Source organism: Oryctolagus cuniculus, chromosome 1 (assembly GCF_051225735.1).
Source record: "Oryctolagus cuniculus isolate XC-2025 breed Fujian yellow rabbit chromosome 1, ASM5122573v1, whole genome shotgun sequence".
Taxonomy (NCBI): Eukaryota; Metazoa; Chordata; class Mammalia; order Lagomorpha; family Leporidae; genus Oryctolagus; species Oryctolagus cuniculus.
Genome location: NC_142867.1, coordinates 39295446 through 39319043, shown reverse-complemented (window position 1 = coordinate 39319043; position 23598 = coordinate 39295446). Strand labels below are relative to the sequence as shown.

General features: G+C 39.0%; 1 protein-coding gene across 4 annotated transcripts in view; it reads left to right on the top strand.

Moving 5' to 3' along the window:
* Positions 1 to 23598, top strand: part of BBOX1 (gamma-butyrobetaine hydroxylase 1) — an 81466-nt gene that overhangs the window by 37867 nt on the left and 20001 nt on the right. For all 4 annotated transcript variants that reach the window (XR_016218157.1, XM_089310366.1, XM_089310380.1 and 1 more), the window contains exon 4: positions 319 to 517. Coding sequence is in view for 3 of the 4 variants with exons in the window: in XM_089310366.1 (XP_089166492.1) it covers positions 319 to 517 (199 nt within the window). In the remaining variant the exon portion in view is untranslated. The remainder of the gene's footprint in view (positions 1 to 318; positions 518 to 23598) is intronic.

Below are 23598 nucleotides of genomic sequence, written 5' to 3'. Positions count from 1 at the left end.
TTTTGAAGTGGTATTAAGGCAGAAAAGTACTGACAACATACAGACCAAGAGCAATCCATAAACTAAACAACATTCCCTCAGCAAATAGGGTATACTGAATACCTGTTAAGAGCCAGGCCCAGTTGAACTTTTGGAAGAACTCATATATAATAGACCAGCACAGCTCCAAGAAAGGTCTGGTGACTAGGGCATTCCTAATATGTCTAATATTTAGTAAACTCTGTGATCAATCTTTAATAACTCTAAGGAACTAGTTCTTTCTCTGAGGTGTATAAAAATAAGTCATTCATCTGGTTTCTTCATTTTCTTAATTTGCAGAATGTCAGTACTGGGGCTCAGAGCTCCAGCTACCTACCCTGGATTTTGATGATGTTTTAAAGTCTGATGAACATGCATACAAGTGGCTGGCCACCCTCAAGAAAGTAGGCATAGTGCGACTCACAGGAGCATCTGACAAGCGAGGAGAAATCGTAAAACTTGGGAAAAGGATTGGTTTCCTCTATCTCACATTTTATGGGTGAGTCACAAAATGTTTTGTTTTCTTCCTTCACAAGGAACATTTCACATATTTCCCAGAGGGGGTAACTCCTCTGATGAAAGATACAGAAATTTCCATAATGTTTTAAGCAGGAAATCAAATGGAAAGGTGAGTTTAAGAATAGTAGTTCTCTGGGCCAGCGCTGTGGCTCACTTGGTTAATCCTCCACCTGCGGCGCCAGCATCCCATATGAACGCCGGGTTCTAGTCCCGGTTGCTCCTCTTCTAGTCCAGCTCTCTGCTGTGGCGTGGGAGGGCAGTGCAGGATGGCCCGGGTGCTTGGGCTCCTGCACCCGCATGGGAGACCCGGAAGAAGCACCTGGCTCCTGGCTTTGGATCCGCGCAGCTCCAGCCATAGCGGCCATTTGGGGAGTGAACCGATGGAAGGAAGACTTTTCTCTCTGTCTCTCTTTCTCACTGTCTATAAATCTGCATGTCAAATTAAAAAAATTTTAAAAAAGAATAGTAGTTTTCTGAAAATGACCAGAACTTGTGAAAAACTAAAAGCTGAAAGACATCAGGCACCAGAGACATCAGGCTACTTATAAGTGGTACATTAGTCTTCTCAAACTACCATAATACAACACCAGAGACTGGGTGACTTAGCAGAAATTTGTTTTCTCACACAGTTCTGGAAGCTAGACATCTAAAATCAAGGTGCCAGTAGGGTTGGTTTGTGGTGAGACTTTTTTGTTGTTGCAGATGACTGTCTTTTTGCTATATCTCCACGTGGCCTTTCCTGTGTGTGTAGCACGCTCCTGCTGCCTCTTCCTCTTCGTAAATGGACACTAGACCTTCTGGGCTTGGATCTCACTCTTATAACATCCTTTAACCTTAATTACCTCCATAAAGACCCTACTTGCAATTATTTTGGAGGTTAGGGCTTCAACACATGAATTTGAAGAAATACAGTTCAGCCTATAACTGGTGGGATGAAAGGTTATGTTTCTCCAAGACTTTTAGAAAATATTTAACTTTATAAATGTTAAGGATTGTTAAGGTTTTACCTCCCAAGAGTTGGCACAAAATAAAGTTAGATCCTGGGGAATTGAAACCAGTCACCAGACATATAAAGTTAAACCATGCTTTAATAAGTAACAGGAAATAAAATTAATTTTAATTTTGGAAGAAGAAGCTGTTTTCATAAGAATTTCCTCGGAAGTAGCATTAATTATGGATAGTGAAACACTAACAACAGGAAACACTTATCTGGAGGTGGGGTATAACTGTATTTCTAATTTTAAGGTAAGCCCCTCATGCAAGATGGATGCAATTATTCTTGGGCTCCTAGAGCAGAGAGCATTGGCAGTAAAAGGGACCTTCAGATTCCAAAGGTTGCAAACTGGTAGCACACAGGCTGGATTCAGATGTGTTTATGTTGGCCCACATGATGCTAAAAGAAAATAGTGGCAGATTTTACATTAAATATGAATTTAACTTTCCTTGAAAAGTCTAGTCCAGCACCAACGGTGCCTAAATCTCTACATGCCAACAATCTGCTGGACATAATAAAGACTGCCCCTTGAAGAAAGCATGGGCTCATTCTCCAGTTTACAGAATTCCTCCCTCCACCCCAGTCCTGAAAGGACCTGCTAGCCTTTGAGCTTTCCACCCCAATTTAGAGTAAGACTTTGGTGTAGACTGACAAAGGATCCAAAATATTCAACTACTGGCCGTCAATGACTTGAGCATATTTATTCATGGAAGACTCCACCATATTTAGATTTGGACAACCCAATCCCCACCCCACCCCATGCCAAGAACTTTATTTTACCATTAGCATATTTGCATTGTATAAAATTTGTGTGCGCCTCCATCTACAAGGATTTGAGCTGCCTTAGGCATTATGGCAATAAAAGAAAAAGGGGAGAAAAAATTCTTTAAATAATTAGGAGCCTCAACTCTGTTGTTTGCTCTTTATTTATCACAAGGTCTCTGTGAAATATTATCCTCCAGTTGATTGATAAGGAATCTGAAAATCAAAGAATTAACTTATAACCTCAGTTCCCACAGGAACCAAAGTATGAATGCAGTCTGTCCTCTCCATTGGCCTTCTATTCTACCTCACCATCAAGAAAGTGAAAGCAAGTGGGTTGCAGGCACTGTAGTTAAACAAAACACTTCAGAATACATCTAAGTTGTTTATTTTCAAATAACAAACTTTTTGCATCTTTTCCAACTTATTTCACAATTTTATAACAGTGACCAAAGCTGGGGGCTTTTGTTGGAGTTCCCTTACTCTCCCCACCCACCCATCAACCTAAGGGTCAGAGTCTTAGTCCTGATTTATTATTTTCTTTTTTTTTTTTTTTTTTTGTCTTATAGTAGGACTTAATTATTTGGCCACTGATCTAATGTTGTGAAATATATTGGAGTAAATAAATATATTGGAATAAATACAACAGATATTTATATCTGTTGTCAAAACAAATCAACCCTTCTGCTACTCTTCCTTCTCCCTCTAAGACCTTGCTGTCTAACCACATTGGCTGAAGCTACTCCATTTCACCTTCCTCAGATGATCATATTTTCTCATCTCTCTAAAACAATACGCATGCCAAGAAATACCTTTCTTGCCATCTGCCCCTACTTCTACCACTGATTTCCAAAATCTCTCTAAATATTTGGAGGGAGGGGGCCAACTTTTAAATTCTCTGCTTTAAGAACTTAAAGAACAGTTTTATTGTGATTGTTGTTTTACTTTTGTTAAGAGAATGAGAAAAGTAAATATTTTCTCTGAAGTTATCCCTCAACAAAATATCAAATGATAAGAATGTCCCTAAGGAATGTCTAGAACCATGGTTCTCGATCTAGGTTGCACATCGGAACCTAGATGTCTGGGTCCCATCAGCAGAGGTTTGTTGTTTTTTGGTTTTTTTTTTTTTTTTGGTGTTGTTTTGTTTTTTTAGCAGGACTGATATTTGGACTGAGTATCATGATTTCTAAAAAAACTCTGCAGGTTATTCTCATGCACAGCACGGTTGAGAAACTCTGCTGGAGAAGCAGGGGTATTTCAAGAGAAGCTAAATCTCAGCTGGGGTGGACCTTGGGTTTTTTATGACCTCTGAATTCTCAGTTTTATGCACTAAGTGGTGTTTATCGTGTTCTGCTTGGTTATACTTGGACGTAGCTATACTGTTTTCTTTGTAAAATAAGTAACTGCCTAAAACAAGCACCCTCTCATTCAGATCGTTGTGTTTGCACTTACTATCTATTTCTTGTTTGAAAAATAACTGGTTTGGAAGTGAATGAATGGAATGGATAAATGAAGGCAATAAACAAATCATGGAGGCTAGAGATTATCAAAAATAGGACAGAGGTAGAGAAAAGAAAAAAAGGATGAACCAAAGCAATAGATGCCAGCATATCATAAAGTCTTGATATATAAAAGTCAGGGAATAAATGTTCAATGACTAAATGTAAGAACACTTCAAAACATTCATGCAAAAGGAATTAAAAGACAAGTTTATTTTCATGCCAAAAAATATTTTTAAATCCACGCATAAATTATTCATAACATGAATTTGCCAAAAACTTTTTGAAGTACCCTCATACATGCCTAGATGTTTTTAAGACTGAAACAGCAGATGAATGCAGTAATTATTAGAGAATTTCCTAATCATAAACTTATGTTCAACTATACCAGAATGGTAATAGCTTTGAGGACAAAAGTACACGTCATTTTCCACATCTGTATTTTCTCAGATGCTTGTAATTATTTTGTCAGCACATCATTTGACAATATTTTTTATGCCACCATGTGAAATGCTCAGTAATCTTAATGCCTTGATGGTGAAAGGTTTCCTGGAGAGCAGAATAAGAGTTAGTAAAGGAACTTCCACTGCCTATGTTGTCAAATATATATAGATGTGGAGCAGTATGTAAAAAGGTATAACTAGTACTCAAACAGTATTTTTCACTTTATGTTTCTGTGTGGGAGCAAACTGTTGAAATCTTTACTTAATGTGTACTAAACTGATCTTCTGTATATAAAGAGAATCGAAAATGAATCATGATGTGAATGGAAGGGGAGAGGGAGTGGGAAAGGGGAGGGTTGCGGGTGGAAGGGACGTTATGGGGGGGAAGCCATTGTAATCCATAAGCTGTACTTTGGAAATTTATATTCATTAAATAAAAGTTAAAAAAAAAAGGTAACCTTTTTGGAAGGATTTTAGTCTTTGATTCAGAGCAATGTAAGTTTTTATACACTGGACCTAAACAGCCTCATCCCTATCCTTGTTCCACATATAAAAATAACTTTCTGGAGATGTTTTGAGGAAGATGATATTATTGAAGAAATTATCTGAATCTTATGATGTGATTTAGACCAATGGAAAATGGCCATAAACTATATTCTATGAATATAATGCCATCTTCAATGATTATACCAATTTAGAAATATTTCAAGAATATATCCTACAGAGTAATTGTCAAAGGAATGACAATTTCTGTCAACCAAACAGAAGAATATTGGAGTGGAAATTTGTCTTAGTGACTAAGATCTTATTTGAGATGACTGCATCCCAAATCAGAGTGCCTGGGTTTGGGTCCTGGCTCCCCTCTGAATTCTAGCTCCTTGCTAATGCACTCCGCTGGAAAGCAACACACAATAGCCCAGGCAGACATTTGGATTAGAGAGTGTTTCTTTCCCTCCCTTCCTTCCTCTTTATCTTTGTCCCTTTATCTCTTTCTTTCTCTCTTTTTGCTTTTTTCTCTCTTTCTGCCCTCCACCTCCTCCCCTACCTCCCTCTCAAATGAATGAAATAATTTTCTCAAAAGCAGAATATCTTTTTTGCATATTAGTATTTGTAGGCATATTTTTCTGAATTATGTTTGTGTTTCTACTTTATAAAATTATCTTTGGTGATTGATGTATGCAAGTGAATATAACTATTTGAATTGGCTTCTTCTAAATAATCTGGGCAAATAAGAATTAATTAAAACCAAGGGATATACTGAAAAGTAACCTCAGATTTTTTTGGTATCACAAAGTAGGAAGTATGACAATCAATGCACACCACTTTCAGTTCAGAGTAGGATGGATACTTCAGCAGAACAGTGCAAAGCATGGACAAATGGGGCAATATCCAGCTAACAATATGGCCTTAAGAGAAAACAAAGCTAGACTCTTTAAAATTTACATTGGCTACTGCTGTGTGAGTAGATGTGGTCTTAGTAAATACATAATTAAAAAAGACTCTATGATATCATGCATCCCCTTCTTGCTCTTCCCAAGTTAATCCAACTCAGACACAAGCCATTTTTATTAGATATAATACCTCCTGAACATCTTCAAAAAATGGAACAACCATAGCTATTGTCCCTTTCTCAGTTGTTTGATCAGGATGCTTCCCTGGCTTCCTATTTGATCCCCTTTTTCTACCTGCATCTCCCTTGCTTTTCTCTCTCCAGCCCTTTTATTGTGCCTAAAAACAACCCATGCCAAATCTTGCTCTATTTTTTGCTGCTTTATGGTCATTCTATATCTTCTCACTTGACATACTAACTTTTTCTCTCCTCCCCTCCAACCACCACTCCTACAACAGCCTTCCTTGATTCATCAGACTGCAAAATTAAACAAAATCATTATTTTGCTCCTTGCCCAAATTAGTCCATTTTACATTCATCATGGTGCATCAGGAAAGATAGGAACTTCTCTGTCCCACAAATGCTTAACAAAAAGAAAGGCAATTCCTACTCCTTGCTAGAGATTTTATGTTGAGTGGTAATGCATGCAGTGTAAAGAAAATGAAAAACACTAGTGTAAGGTATCACTACTATCTACTGGGTTGTAGTAACATGATCTTTTAAGACTATAATTCTAACAAGGCAACACTGAGTAATTCAGAAAGTCTTCTCTAAAAACAAAAATCATACTCTGAAAATTTCCTAATTAATTGGGCAACTAAATAAACTATGTCAAAGTATAATTATTTATATAAACTCATTTGTATGTGACACACATGGATACACACACACAGGAGTAGGGGAGAGGGAGGGAGGAAGACAATAGGAGCATTTGGGTTTAATGTCATTTCAAAAAAGGTATTTCCACCTATATCATATATAATTACTTATTTTATTTGTAATTTTACTAGTCAAGATAATCCTTGAAACTAATGCAAGCGTATCTTATTAAAATTGCCAATGTTTTATTAAGCTCCTTACAGACAGAAATGGCTGTCTTATCTGGGTTGTATCTTTATTGCTAGTTCAGATGGTAGCACAGTTATCTACAGAGTGGATTGAAAATATGTCTTTTCAAAAATTAGAGAGAAAGGAGAAGGAAAAGAAAGAGGATTGAGGTAGGGAGGAGGGAGGGAGGGAAGTATGGTTGTCTTCTTAGAGCTGCACCTGTGAAATACATGAATTCTGTTCTCTATATTTCCAAAAAGTATTTTTAAAACAGGAAATTTTAATAAAAAGGAACACACACTAAAATATTGAAGACTACCATCAGATTAACACTTGAAAAATTCTTTCTTAGGGGCCAGGTGCTTGACCTACCAGTTAAAATGCTAGTGAAGAGGCCCAGGCCACATACCGGAGTGCCTGAGTGATACTCTGACAATGCAGACTCTGGGAGGCAGCAGGCAAAGACTTAAGCAGTTGTGTTGCTGCTTCCCACGTGGGAGACCTGTGTTGAGTTCCCAGCTTTAGTCTGATCCAGCCTGAGCCATTGCAGTCATTTTGGGAGTGGATGTGTCGATAAGAAAACTTCCTTCTCTCTTGCTCTGCTCGCTCTCGCTCTCTCTTCTTTTTCTCTTCCTCCCTCTTTCTTTTCTCCCCACTGACTCTCCCTCTCTTCTGTCTGTCTCACTCTTTCTGCCTCTTCAATAAATAAATAGAAATTCCTCCTTAGCATTGTCTACATGTATCAGTCCCTAGTTTAAAAATTACTCTCATGGGCAACTGTAAGAGACTCTTCTTTATTAGTAAGTCAAGCAAAAGAGTGTAAAACTTTTGACTTAGCAAAACTGCTTTCTTTCTAGAATTGAGCCCAGAAATTCAGATTTGCTTTTTTTTTTTTTTTTTTTTTTTTTTTTTTTTTACAGGCAGAGTGGACAGTGAGAGAGAGAGAGAGAGAGAAAGGTCTTCCTTTTTTGCTGTTGGTTCACCCTCCAATGGCTGCCGCGGCCGGCGCGCTGCGGCCGGAGCACCGTGCTGATCCGAAGGCAGGAGCCAGGTGCTTCTCCTGGTCTCCCATGGGGTGCAGGGCCCAAGCACTTGGGCCATCCTCCACTGCACTCCCTGGCCATAGCAGAGAGCTGGCCTGGAAGAGGGGCAACCGGGACAGAATCCGGCGCCCCGACCAAGACTAGAACCTGGTGTGCCAGCACCGCAAGGTGGAGGATTAGCCTATTGAGCCATGGCGCCAGTCAGATTTGCTTTTCTAAAGAGTATTGTATTTTTTGAGAAGAGCAAGTTGCACTAATACATGTAGCAAGGATTAGACTGAAAGAATTAGATGAAAAGGAAAAAGTTCTTTTTCTGAAATAATAACTTTAGGAATAAAATAAGGAAGGCAAGAGACAATAAGGGAGCCGGCACTGTGGTGTAGTGGGTTAAAGCCCTGGCCTGAAGCACCGGCATCCCATATGGGCGCCGGTTCTAGTCCTGGCTGCTCCTCTTCCAATCCAGCTCTCTGCTGTGGCTTGGGATAGCAATGGAAGATGGCCCAAGTCCTTGAGCCCCTGCACCCACGTGGGAGACCTGGAAGAAGCTCCTGGCTCCTGTCTTCAGATCGGCCCAGCTCCAGCCATTGCGGCCATCTGGGGAGTGAACCAGTGGATGGAAGACATCTCTCTCTGTCTCTACCTCTCTCTGTATCTCTACCTGTCAAATAAATAAAATAAACCTTAAAAAAAAGAATGAGGGAAGAATCTGTACCTATTTTTTAAAAAAGAGATAGACAATAAACATTTCTTACCAAAAAGTAATAAAAGAATTGAAGACCCAAAGCCCTAGAGCATGTGTATTGCCTTACTGCCCATGAAGCTGCTCACAAGGCCCATAGGAAAATAGCATTTAATCAGGACTCCATCCTGGGCTGTGTGTAGGTGAGAAATTGATCAGTTTGTCACACAATTGCCCTGAATCCTCAGACCTCAGAGCATTCTCCTCTACTGAGGACTTGCCTCACTCTAGCAGGAGGTCTATGTTTAATATCTATCATGCCCTTTGAAACCTTTGTATGAAAATTTGCTGGAAACATAAAATGCTGCTATTACTGCCCAGTTTTGCATCTGCATGAGAGCCTTGCATGCAGACTTTATCAGATAAATAAAATCAAACAGTTTCTAACGGCTGTTTGTCAAATATGGTAGCCAGGCTGATTAAGAATCAACACTATTGAAAGTCTCTGGGGAGTACAATTATATAGGCTTCCCAGCATCCACTGGATTTCTTCTGGCATTTCCAAAGAGAAAAAAAAAAGTCTGTGTGACAACTCAGCAGCATTTCACACGCTGGGTTGCATTAGAGATTGGAGATGAATGAGCGAAAAAGATTATTCCTTGGCATGTGGCCCCTTAGAAATTGCTCCTCTCATTAGCACTGCCTCCAAATCTGATTTTGAAACAGCTACTTGCTTGATATACATGTTACTAGAAAGCATTTGTGAAGTGTGGGGGTTGAACAGACAAAGGAAAAACAAGTTTGCCCATTTTGTTGAAGTTTCAAGCCAAGAAATTGCTTGAGAAAACCACATAGCCCTTCTTGAGTAAAATTTTTTGGGGTTATTGTAAAGCAACATAGACAATTCAGACATGGAAAGAAAACTTGTCTGAGCTGTGAATTTAGTTATGATCCCATCTGACTTGGTAAAAAGAAAAAAAAAAAAAACACTGGGATTTTTAATGAGTTATTTTAGATATAGTACCTACTATGATGTTTTAGTTGGGGCTGAGGGAGGGTTGTAAAAAGGACCTTCTAAATATGTATTCTAGTACGATTAGGATTCCTTAAGCACAGTAAGAAGCTACATTCTTTCAGTCATTCTGAACCCCAGTTTATATTATCAGCCGATCCCTGGGGTTTCCTTTGCAGTACAAGTTTCACAGCAATTAATGTTGCTGCCAACAAAACCACTTGAGGATGAGATCATCTTGTGAATGAAAAGAAAAATAATTTCTGTGTCTCATGCTCCTCTAGAAATCATTTGACAAAATTTATGAGATAACTATTAAGGCCAATTGCTATCAACAATTCCCATTCTTCCCTTGGTATACTCTGGGCAGCCAGGATGAGTAATTGTTATTGGGATGGAAGGAATAATATTTTACTAAGCACCTTTTATTCACTAAATGTTGAGCTCAACACCTTATAGTCATTACCTTGAATCTTCATAATTCTGATAAAATAATTAGCCCATTACACAGGTGAGGAAACTGAGGCAAAAGAATGAGGTTAAATGCCTATGATTGTTTACCTCAACAGCCTGAAACCTTTCCCTTACACCATTCTTCTGTGGCAATTTGGTATATTTTCCCCATCACTTTTTTTTTTTTATTTTTTTTATTTTTTTTTATTTTTGACAGGCAGGCAGAGTGGACAGTGAGAGAGAGAGACAGAGAGAGAAAGGTCTTCCTTTGCCGCTGGTTCACCCTCCAATGGCCGCCGCTGCAGCCGGCGCACCGCGCTGATCCTGGCAGGAGCCAGGAGCCAGGTGCTTTTCCTGGTCTCCCATGGGGTGCAGGGCCCAAGCACCTGGGCCATCCTCCACTGCACTCCCTGGCCATAGCAGAGAGCTGGCCTGGAAGAGGGGCAACCGGGACAGAATCCGGCGCCCCAACCGGGACTAGAACCCGGTGTGCCGGCGCCGCAAGGTGGAGGATTAGCCTATTGAGCCACGGCGCCGGCTTCCCCATCACTTTTTTTTTTTTTTTTTTTTTTTTTTTTTTTTTTAAACTTTTATTTAATGAATATAAATTTCCAAAGTACAGCTTATGGATTACAATGGCTTTCCCCCCCATAACTTCCCTCCCACCCGCAACCCTCCCCTTTCACTCTCCCTCCCCCCTTCCATTCACATCAAGATTCATTTTCAATTCTCTTTATATACAGAAGATCAATTTAGCATAGATTAAGTAAAGATTTCAACAGTTTGCACCCACATAGAAACACAAAGTGAAAAATACTGTTTCAGTACTAGTTATAGCATTAAATCACAATGTACAGCACATTAAGGACAGAGATCCTACATGAGGAGTAAGTGCACAGTGACTCCTGTTGTTGACTTAACAAATTGAAACTCTTTTTTATGGTGTCAGTAATCACCCTAGGCTCTAGTCATGAGTTGCCAAGGCTATGGAAGCCTTTTGAGTTCACTGACTCTGATCATATTTTTTTTTTTTTTAATGTCATATTTTATTTTATTTTATTTTATTTTTTTTATTTTTTTTTTTAACTTTTATTTAATGAATATAGATTCCCAACGTACAGCTTGTGGATTACATTGGCTTCCACCCCACCCCCAATAACTTCCCTCCCACCCGCAACCCTCCCCTTTCCCACTCCCTCTCCCCTGCCATTCTTATCAAGATTCATTTTCAATATGCTATATATACAGATGATCAGTTTAGTGTACATTAAGTAAATATTTCAACAGTTTGCATCCCCATAGAAACACAAAGTGAAATATACTGTTTGAGTACTCATTATAGCATTAAATCTCAATGTACAGCACATTAAGCACAGAGATCCTACATGAGGAGTAAGTGCACAGTGACTCCTGTTGTTGACTTTACAAATTGACACTCCTATTTATGGCATCAGTAATCTCCCTGTGCTCCAGTCATGAGTTTCCAAGGCTATGGAAGCCTTTTTTTTTTTTTTTTTTAACTTTTATTTAATGAATATACGTTTCCAAAGTACGAATAATGGATTACTATGGCTTCCCCCCCATACCGTCCCTCCCACCCACAACCCTCCCCTTTCCCACTCCCTCTCCCCTTCCATTCACATCAAGATTCATTTTCGATTATCTTAATATACAGAAGATCAGCTTAGTATACATTAAGTAAGGATTTCAACAGTTTGCTCCTACACAGAAACATAAAGTGAAAAATAATAGATGATTTTTTTTAATGATGATGAAATCAGATCAGACCTATTGTCATGTTTAATCCCAGTGAGAGTCAAGTTGGGAGTTGATAGTTTCTATTCTTTTCTTCTTTTTTTTTTTTTTTTTTTTTTTTTTTTTTTTTTTTTACAGAGGATCAGTTTAGTATGCATTAAGTAAAGATTTCAACAGTTTGCACCCCCATAGAAACACAAAGTGAAATATATTATTTGAGTACTCGTTATAGCATTAAATCTCAATGCACAGCACATTAATGACAGAGATCCTACATGAGGAGTAAGTGCACAGTGACTCCTGTTGTTGACTTTACCAATTGACACTCCTGTCTATGGCATCAGTAATCTCCCTATGCTCCAGTCATGAGTTTCCAAGGCTATGGAAGCCCCTTGAGTTCTCCGACTCTTATCTTGTTTAGACAAGGTCATAGTCAAAGTGGAAGTTCTCTCCTCCCTTCAGAGAAAGGTACCTCCTTCTTTGAAGACCTGTTCTTTTCACTGAGATCTCACTCACAGAGATCTTTTGCCAGAGTGTCTTGGCTTTCCATGCCTGAAATACTCTCATGGGCTTTTCAGCCAGATCTGAATGCCTTTAGGGCTGATTCTGAGGCCAGAGTGCTATTTAGGGCATCTGCCATTCTATGAGTCTGCTGAGTATCTCACTTCCCATGTTGGATCACTCTCCCCTTTATTTATTCTATCGGTTAGTGTTAGCAGGTACTAGACTTGCTTATGTGCTCCCTTTGACTCTTAGTCCTTTCATTATGATCAATTGCGAACTGAAATTGATCACTTGGACTAGTGAGATGGCATTGGTACATACCACCTTGATGGGATTAAATTGGAGTCCCCTGGTATGTTTCTAACTCTACCATTTGGGGCAAGTCAGCTTGAGCATGTCCCAAATTATATATCTCTTGGCTTCCCCATCACTTTTAATGCCACAATAATCATTAGTGATCAAAAGTGACTTGGCTATAGCTCAAAAGAAAGGAAATAATTAGACACGATTATATGGAAATTTTTCAAACTAAGCCACAAGGATAGCAATAGAATGCTTCTTCCCTTCTCCTCTTTTAAATTCAAATTGTGGCCAACTATTCATACAAAGGGAAAGTGACAATTGACCCAGAATCAGATAAGATATTAAAAGAGACCATGTATATCCAATCTTTCAAATTAAAATCTAAAGTAATGTCTAATTCTTGTTCTGATGAAATGAATTAAGCACAATCTGATACATCCCAACTCCCCCCAAAAAGCTACTAAATATCCTTACTGCTAAGTTCTCATAAATTATTTCATTTTTCATAATGAATTGCATTCACAATTTTTCACATAAAGGCCTTTCTTCCTTTGCAGAAAATTATCATAACTCATTTCTTTATATTCTTAGAGGTGAATTGGCATCTTTCTATCCCTACCTGTTTTCATCTTTATTATTGGAAGTATTATTGTGATTAAAGATAAATGTAAAAGAATGCTTTTTTAAAAAACTTATTCATCTATTTGAGAGGCACAGTCAGATGTAGAGTCAAAGAGAGGGAGAGACAGAGAGAGCTTTCCATCCACTGGTTCACTTCCCAAATGGCCACAACAGCCAGAACTTGGCCAATCTGAAGCCAAGAATCAGAAGCTTCCCCAAGGTCTTTCACATGGGTGCAGGGGCCCAAGCATTTGGGCCTCCTCCAGTGCTCTCCCAGGCACATTAGCAGAAAGCTGGATCAGAAGAGGAGCAGCAGGACAACAACCAGTACCCCTATGGGATGCTGACACCACAGGCAGAGGCTTAACCTACTGCACCACAGTGCCTGCCCAAAAAAAGGCTTTTTAAACAGTTATTAAAATGTTCTCGGCCAACGCTGCGGCTCACTAGGCTAATCCTCTGCCTGTGGTGGCGGCACCCCGGGTTCTAGTCCCGGAGGGAGCGCCGAATTCTGTCCCGGTTGCTCCTCTTCCAGTCCAGCTCTCTGCTATGGCCCCGGAGTGCAGTGGAGGATGGCCCAGGTCCTTGGGCCCTGCACCCGCATGGGAGACCAGGAGAAGCACCTGGCTCCTGGCTTCAGATCAGCGCAGTACGCCAGCCACAGCGCGCTGGCTGCAAAGGCCACTGGAGGGTGAACCAACGGAAAAGGAAGACCTTTCTCTCTGTCTCTCTCTCTCACTGTCCACTCTGCCTGTCAAAAAAAAAAAAAAAAAAAAAGAAAGAAAAGAAAAGAAAAAAAATGTTCTCAGGCTGTACTGAGATATGACTGACAAAAAGTAAATATATATAATGTGTGCAACATGATGATTTCATAAATATATGCACTGTGAAATAATTATCACAATCAAGTTGATGACCATTATCTATCACCTCACATAGTTACCTCTTTTTTAAACACTGAGAAAACTGGCATCTACTCTCAGAAAATGTCAAGTATACAATAAAATATGTATATTGCTTAACAATTATTATAAAACAAACACCCTTAAATACTATCCAGGTCAAGAAACAGAACATCGGGATGGATATTTGGTTAAGCAGATAAGATGCTGCTCAGGACACCTGCATCTTATTTCAGAGTGCCTGGTTGGCACCCCTGTTCTTCTGCTTTTTATCCAGCTTCTTGACAATGAACTGCTTGGAGGCAGCAGATGATGATGGCTCAAGTATTTCTGTTCTTGCCCATAAAGACCTAGATTGAGTTCTGGGCTCCTGGCTCTTGCCTGGCTAGGGCAGCAAGCATCTGGAAAAATGGTAAATGGAAGATTGTTCTCCCCTCCACCCTCTCTCTGTCTCTAAGTAAAAACAAATTTTAAAAAACATTTAAAAGAAGACGAAAAAAGAAACAATACCGACAGCTGTCCCATTCCATCCACATGTCCCAAGCGAAGACAAACCTCTCCTTTTCCCTGAACGTCAATGATGCTCCTGAATTTTAGGGTGTTTCTTTCCACGTTTTCCTCATTTAGTGTGTTGTCACCCATGTGTGTGACCCTGAGCATTATAGTATGGTTTCCATACTTTTTAGTTTCTCAATATTTTTTTCTCTTCTACCATTAATACAAGTAAAGACACATTTACTGGGCAGCACTAATCCTACCTCAGTCTGTATTCATCTTGTTTGTCTCAGCCCATTTTCTTGTAAATTTCTCAAGAAGGACTCATGGGAACAATATTCTCTGATTTCTTGCATTTTGACAGCAGTTTAAGGCATTTATACTTGAAAATCAATTTGTCTACATATAAAATTCCTGGCTCATAGTATCTTGAACATGTCACTATGATTTTATTGGTAATCTGTTTTATCTCATAATCTGGTATTTTTACCTGGATGCTAAAAAGATTTATTTCTTTAAAGTCTAATAATTTTACAGACTTGTTTTGGTTCTGGATCAAATTTTTCAGGGAGAATATTGTTTGGTCTATCAATGTGCATTTTCAATTTTTATTTAATTTCAGGATTTTTTTAAATGAGTTAGTTGTACTCTTTAGTATTTGTTCTCTTCCTTTGCTTTGAGTTTCTTCTTTTAAAGACTCCTGTTATGTTTATACTAAATCTTCCTTGCTTATCCTTTTGTTACTTTCTCATAGAAATCCTTTTTCTTTGTTTTAAAAAAATATTTATTTATGCATTTAAAAGGCAGAGTTACACCGAGAGAGGAGAGGCAGAGAGAGAGAGAGAGAAAGAGAAAGAGAGAGAGAGGTCTTCCATTCACTGGTTCACTCCCCAATTGGCTGCCAACGGCCGGCACTGTGGCCATCCGAAGCCAGGAGCCAGGAGATTCTTCCAGGTCTCCCACGCAGGTGCAGGGGCCCAAGGACTTGGGCCCATCCTCTACTGCTTTCCCAGGCTACAGCAGAGAGCCAGATAGGAAGTGGAGCAGCCAGGCCTTTTACCAGCGCCCTCATGGGATACTGGCGCTTCAAACCAGGGCGTTAACCCGCTATGCTACAGCGCCAGCCCCACCTTTTTCTTTTTTTGATTTTTAAGTTTTTCTCCCCTTTCTCTCTTAGTTACATAAAGTTGTTATCTGTTGTGTTTATTTAAACTTGCCTTTCTTCTAGTTTAGACATTGTTTGATTCAATTTTTTTTTCTTTCCTGAACATATCTCCATTTTTTTGATTTGCAAACCTAAATCTAGATTATACTTTCATGTATCGGACCATTTCAGTAAAGATTTTTGGATTTACTAGAAGTAGTTACAAGTAGAAAATAGGAAGTATAAGTGGGAAAATACATTTTTCAACTTTTGGAAGGTAGTCCCTTCTGGCTTGTATTGTTTATAGGTATGCTATTTTCTTACATAGTCTGTTTTTCTTTTTCATAAAATAATTTTAAGTTTAAAAATTATTGTAAGGTCACCACAAACGCCAAACACTGGAATTAAAGGAATTGTTTATTGTCGATGAGGGAGAAAACCAGACATGCTGGAGGAAGAGGGCAAAAGAGGGCTGAAAAGAGAGAGGGGCCAAGGGGGGTGGGGTCAAGACAGTGCACATGTGGGAAGCAGGTCCTGTATAGTCTTGTAGGGGGTAGGGAAGTGGGAGCAGCAAATCCTGTTAGGGTTGGGGTAGAGCTGACACTTGTGGTTGGGCCATTTGGTCACCTCACTTCTAGCAAGCCTGGCTGGGCTTAAGACCGAAACCTACTGTACAAGATGACTATGGAGGCCAGAGCTTAAGATGGTGCCCAGGACTTAAGATGGCACCACAGGAAAAAAAAAAATGGGGCCAGCACCATGGTGCACTAGGTTAATCCTCCACCTGCAGCGCCAGCATCCCATATGGGCGCCAGTTGCTCTTCTTCCAGTCCAGCTCTCTGCTGCGGCCTGGGAAGGCAGTGGAGGATGGCCCAAGTGCCTGGGCCCCTGCACCCGCATGGGAGACCAGGAGGAAGCACCTCGCTCCTGGCTTCGGATCGGCATAGCTCCGGCCATTGCAGCCACTTGCGGGGTGAACCAACAGAAGGAAGACCTTTCTCTCTGTCTCTCTCTCTCTCACTGTCTGTAATTCTACCTGTCAAATTAAAAAAAAAAAAGATGGCACCACAGTTAAGACAAAGACAGCACCATTTTACAATTATGTGCTCTTGCTAATGTTAAGTGAAATTCATTTTCACAATTAAAAGGAGACATGATTCACAAACCATTTTTACTTCATGATTTTAAACTGTTTCAAGACTATGCCTGATAACCTTCTGAAATCTTCTGAATTCTTTTCTTCACTTTCATCTGGACCTTATGTTTCCTTTGCTTTGATTGTCCCTGTATTGTTCAATATGGAGTCTTTCCTCTGAGGGGAGCATTACCATGGAAGCTTTGGCTATTTCTAGAATTCATGAGACCCATACAGTTTCAATTTCTTCCTTAGACCCCTTACACTCAGCTATTTGTGAAAGTAGGAATCCCCTCCTGCCTTTAACTACCACTTATAAATTGCCCTACTGCACTTTCTGGGGCGTATCTGTCAGTGATTTGGGGATTCTTCATATCTGTATTGTACCAAGTTGCTTCCCTCTTCTTCCTGAATAGTTGATGACATCACATAGGCTTGTAACCTTGGAAGGTTTATCTCTGCCCACTACTATTTTGTTGTTCATGTGAATATCTTGTCATCTAATTTTGGTTTAGATTTTATCCATGGGTTTTTAAACTATATATATTTTACAGAGGAAATTCAGAAACATTTTTTTTAAATTGTATCACCGATATGAACCAGAGTCTTCCTTGTTTATTTGTATCTTTATGTCTCATGGCAACTTCCACATTCATTAAATGGATTGAAAAAGAACAATACTAGACATCAGAAACATTATTTTTGTTTTTGTAATTTGCATTTGGGAATGATGATACTTAAAATGGTAGGGAAATTTTCATTTTCAGGAATAAATGCAATGTGAACATTTGTCTATCACAAGAAGAATTTTCACGGTCCAGCTTTGTGGCATAGCAGGCAAAGCTGTGGCCTGCAATGCTAGCATTCCACATGGGCACCAGTTCATGTCTTGGTTGCTCTACTTCTGATCCAGCTCCTTGCTAATGGCCTAGGAAGAGCAGTGGAAGATGGCTCCAGTATTTTAGCCCCACCACCCACATGGGACTGTTTGATGAAACTCTTGGCTCCTGGCTTCAGCGTGACCCAGCACTAGCCATTGTGGCCAATTATTTTTCTTTTTTTTACTTTAATTTTTAGTTTTAAGAGATTCAAGTGATTTGTAGATACAATTCTAATAATATAACGATATTCCCTCCCTTCTCTTCCTCCTACCCTTTTTCTTTCTTCCTTTCTTTTTTTTAGTTTTTGAGATAACATATTTTACATTTACATTACATTAAAAAGGCTTAAAGCCGGCACTACAGCTCAATAGGCTAATCCTCCACCTGCGGCGCCAGCACCCGGGGTTCTAGTCCCGGAGGGAGCGCCGGATTCTGTCCTGGTTGCCCCTCTTCCAGTCCAGCTCTCTGCTGTGGCCCGGGAGTGCAGTGGAGGATGGCCCACGTCCTTGGGTCCTGTACCCGCATGGGAGACTGGGAGAAGCACCTGGCTCCTGCCATCAGGTCAGCGCGGTGCGCTGGCTGCAGTGCGCTGGCCACAGTGGCCATTGGAGGGTGAACCAACAGAAAAGGAAGACCTTTCTCCCTGTCTCTCTCTCTCACTGTCCACTCTGCCTGTTAAAAAAAAAAAAGGCTTAATACTTCACCAAATAAGAAGTTTTACAAACAAAAATCAAAGACCCTAGTTCAGTGGGAATATAGACAACAGCTATAAACAATAATTGAATGAAAAAAATGATCCATATGCAGTAAGTTGTAACATAATCACAGATCATTAAAACTACAGTATAACATTCTTAACCATTGGTTTGACAGATATAAAACATTCCACAAAACTGTATTTATAGCAATACTAATACATACATTTATTTTTTATATTTTAAATTTTTTAAAAATTTATTTTTTATTTATTTGAAAAACAGTTACAGAGGTAGAAACAAAGAGAGGAGTCTTCCGTTGCTGGTTCACTCCACTAAAGGCTAGAGCTGAGCCCATCTGAGCCAGCAGCCAGGAGTTCTTTCTGGGTCTCTCATGTTGGTTCAGGGACACAAGTACTTAAACCCTCTTCTGCTGCTTTACCAGCCGCATTAGCAGGGAGCTGGATCAGAAGTGGGGCAGCCGGGACTTGAAACTGGCACCCATATGGGGTGCTGGCACTGCAGGCCGGGACATTAACAAGCTGAGCCACAGAACTGGCCCCTGTTTTATAAATTTTAGCTGCCACATATAAAGGAGAATTTGTGGTATTTGTCTTTCTGGGTCTGGCTTATTTCACTCAACATTATTTCCTCCAATTGCATTCATTTTGCTGCAAATTGTAGAATTTCATTCTTTTGTATAGCTGAATAATATTGCATTGTATGTATATACCACATTTTTTTTATCCATTCATCTGATGGTGGTGGACACTTCAGTTGATTCCAAACTGGCTATTGTGAATGGTGCTGCTATAAATATTGTGGTGCAGGTATCTCTTTGATACACTATGTACAAGTCTTTTGGGTATATAACCAGGAGTGGGATTGCTGGGTCATCCGTCAAGTCTATTTCTAGTTTTTTAAATGTCCACACTGTTTTCCACAGTAGCTGCACTAATTTACATTCTCACCAACAGTGTATAACTGTTCCTCTTTTTCCAAATCATTGTCACATTTGTTACTCTCTGTGTTTATGATTTCAGCCATTCCTATAGGGGTGAGGTGATATATCATTGTGGTTTTGATTTGCATTTCCTTGACAGCTAGTAATGTTGAGCATTATTTCATATATTTGTGGGTCATTTGTGTTTCTCCTTTTGAGAATTGTCTATTGAAATCCTTTGCCCATTCTCAACTGGATTGGTTGTTTTGTTGTTGTTGTTGAGTTTTTAAGTTGCTGATATATTCAGGGTAGTAACCCTCTATCAGATAGGTGATTTGCAAATAATATTTCCCATTCTATGGGATGTCTCTTCACTCTATTAATCATTTCCTTTGCTGTACAAAAGCTTCTGAGTTTGATACAGTCCCATACATTTAGTTTATCTTTTGTTGCCTGTGCTTTGTGGGTCTTGTGCAAGAAGTTGTCCCTTAAACCAATGTCTTGGAGTGTTTCCCCTATGTTACAAAAGAGATCTTTTATCTTTTGGTTCTTCCCAGATAGCCCTCAACAACTGAGGCTGGGGCAGGCCAAAGCCAGGAGGCTTAAAACTCCATCAGGGTCTTGCACATGGGTGTCATGGGCCCAAGTCCTTGGGCCGTGTTCCATTGCTTTCCAAGGTAGATTAGCAAGGAGCAGGATCAGAAGTGAAGCATCCAGGACTCAAACTGGCATTCATAACGGATGTTGGCTTCTCAGGTGGTGGCTTAATCTACTGCACCACAATGCTGTCCCCAATAAACTAATCTTTTAATTCTTTTTTCTACCAACTTTTTTGAAGTACTCTCATACAAGTAGAACTGAAAAGATGATCACTTTTTAAAGCACAACTCTTGAAATTTTGCCAAATACTATTTACAAAAAAACTGTAAGGACTTTTCCTAGAAATAAGATAACAATAATGATTAATGTCTAAAATATTCATGGCTTAAATATACTTAAAATATATAAAATGGGAAAAGTTAGCAGAAATAGTCAGGAAAATGGCACAATTTTCTATTGTAAAGTCCACACATTCATTCAACAAACATTTTTGGCAGTAGGTCAATGCTATTAAAGAATATGTTCAAACTCAATTCCCGAAAGTAACAAAATTTTTATTTTATAAGACTTTACAAGGGAATTAGAAAAGAAAAAGTTTGATGGGAAACCAAGAATAGCCATACAGCAAATTCTCCCCACTCCAGCCCTTAAAGACTTTTGTCACTTATTCTCATACATGTTTTCCTCTCCACTGGGCCTTCCTGTATACCTGCAATGACTTTTCTTTATGTAGATAAATCCTACGCAATCTTTAGGCAACCACTTAATCTTTATTTCTTCACTCTCATAACACCTTGCATTTTATAGTTGAGTGATAAATAACACTCATCTGTGTTCCCCATGGACTGTAAGTTCAGTGTGGTCAAGTGCCATCTCTATCATATTCACCTCTGAACCCTAATATCCTAGCCCATTGTGGGTATTTAATAAAGGATAATGGAAATACAAATTTCTGAAGCTCTGGTGAGTGAGTGCATCTAAATGATCATACATAAAATTGTCACAACAATACCAAGCAATACAATATTTCTCTTACTGGTTAGCTTAAAGATTGCTTTCTATTCTATTTATGAAATAGTTTTCCCTGTTGAAATTTTTAAAGTAAAAATAACATATGGGTGTTGTGTTTTGGATGCAGTGGTATTAGTATTGATGCTCAAAATAAGGCACTTTTACATAATGTGAAGACAAAGAGTCCATTCTCTGTCAATTGAAGGTGGCAGCTGCTTGTGATAAAGAATCTACTTGTGTAAACATAGAATATTTTTTTCATAAAAGAAGTATATTATCAACAGGGAAAAGGATTATAAATTAATCTAGCATTATTTTGCAGATGGGAACTACTAATCAAAACAGTGTAATATCTATCCCCAAAAGCATAAAGAACTAATCCAACAAAAAGTGTTCAAGAATTCTATAAACACAGAAAGATTCAAATTTATCACAAAACATTATTAATATCATGTACATCTGTGACTGATCATCTAGGTCTGGGCAAACCTAGTGAATTAGCATTCAAACAAATCCCACTCAATATTCTCTAAAAATCATGATTTTTTTTTTCATTTTCGATTCTCTTTATATACAGAAGATCAGTTTAGCATATATTAAGTACAGATTTCAACAGTTTGCTCCCACACAGAAACATAAAGTGAAAAATACTGTTTGAGTACTAGTTATAGCATTAAATCTCAATGTACAGCACACTAAGGACAAAGATCCTACATGAGGAATAAGTGCACAGTGACTCCTGTTGTTGACTTAACAAATTGACACTCTTGTTTATGGCATCAGTAATCACCCTAGGCTCTTGTCATGAGCTGCCAAGGCTATGGAAGCCCCCTGAGTTTCACTGACTCTGATCATATTTAGACAAGGCCATGGTCAAAGTGGAAGTTCTCTCCTCCCTTCAGAGAAAGGTACCTCCTTCTTTGATGACCCATTCTTTCCACTGGGATCTCACTCGCAGAGATCTTTCATTTAGGTTTTTTTTTCCCCCCCAGAGTGTCTTGGCTTTCCATGCCTGTAGTACTCTCATGGGCATTTCAGCTGGATCCGCATGCCTTAAGGGCTGATTATGAGGCCAGAGTGCTGTTTAGGACATTTGCCATTCTATGGGTCTGCTGTGTATCTCACTTCCCATGTTGGATCATTCTCTCCCTTTTTGATTCTATCAGCTAGTATTTGCAGACACTATTCTTGCTTATGTGATCCCTTTGGTTCTTAGTCCTATCATTACAATCAATTGTGAACAGAAATTGATCACTGGGACTAGTGAGATGGCATTGGTACATGCCACCTCGATGGGATTGAATTCGAATCCCCTGGTATGTTTCTAACTCTACCGTTTGAGGTAAGTCAGCTTGAGCATGTCCCGAATTGCACATCTCTTCCCTCTCTTATTCCCACTCTTTTATTTAACAGCAATCACTTTTCAGTTAAGTTTTAGCACTTAAGAAGAATTGTGTATTGATTACAGTATTCAACCAAAAGTATTAAGTAGAACAAACAAAAAAAATACTAAGAGAGATAACATATTAAGTTGTTCATCAACAGTCAGGGCAAGGGCTGATCAAGTCACCGTTTCTCATAGTGTTCATTTCACTTTAACAGGTTTCCTTTTTGGTGCTCAGTTAGTTGTCACCTATCAAGGAGAACAAGTGGTATTTGTCCCTTTGGGATTGGCTTATTTCACTCAACATAATGTTTTCCAAATTCCTAACAGAGATCACTTTTCAGTTAAAATTTAAACACCTAAGAACAATTGTGTGTTAATTACAGAGTTCAACCAATGGTACTAGAACAAAAAAAAATACTAAAATGGATAAAGTATTACATTGTACATCAACCGTCAGGACAAGAGCTGAAAATCATGATTTTAAATTATAAGAGCTTCAGACAAAACACTTGAATAGATAATAAAATGTAAAAGAAAGTTCTAATAAAATGCTGAGGATGACAAATAACAGTATAAATACTTCAGTTTGTTTAAAATAAAGTCTTTGGTGAAAGCAGGATTATTTGTAGGCTTTGCAGTACCTGCCTCGGCATAATGGCAAACAAGTCTACACCGTTGGATAAAGATGCTTTGTTGAGCTTGCCTCTTCACTGTAGAAGAATCTTGTCTCACACTTCTGCGTTAGTCATGACACTTCCTGGTAATCTGCTTGAGTTGTTGCCTTACTTACAACATTAGAGTCCAGTCTGTAAGAAGGGGTGCATGAGATACACTATCATTGCACTAAGGCCTCACAATTGGACTTTTAAAAATAGTGTCTACCTAGTCCAGTGGATCATATTTTTTTCTGCTGTGTTTTACTGAAGATTTGGACCTGAGATGAAATATAAACTTAAGAGTCACAGATAATCAGCAAGAGCCTTCTTGACATAATTCATCTCTTAGGAAGTAGAAAAGTAGACCAGACTACCTTTCTAGGATTTTTCAGATCTGCACTATAACTGGTAGGAGAATGGTTTATGATTTGAGTTGGTGGAATACTCCCCTGGGATTTATCATACTATATGAGTGTAGACTTTTAAACTATATACTTCTACCACGTCTGAAATACTTTAGTGCTAAAAAGCATTTATTATTCTCTGCCAGCTAATCAAAGGGCTGGAGTGTACTCCAAAGTTGAATCACAGGCTTCACCCTTGTAGACCCAGTTAATATCAAAGGCAAGATCTCTTCTCTGGTTGTAGTTTGCACATTGAATCTCAGCCAGCTCTTTGCTATAGTAAAACTCTGTCAGTTTACCCTT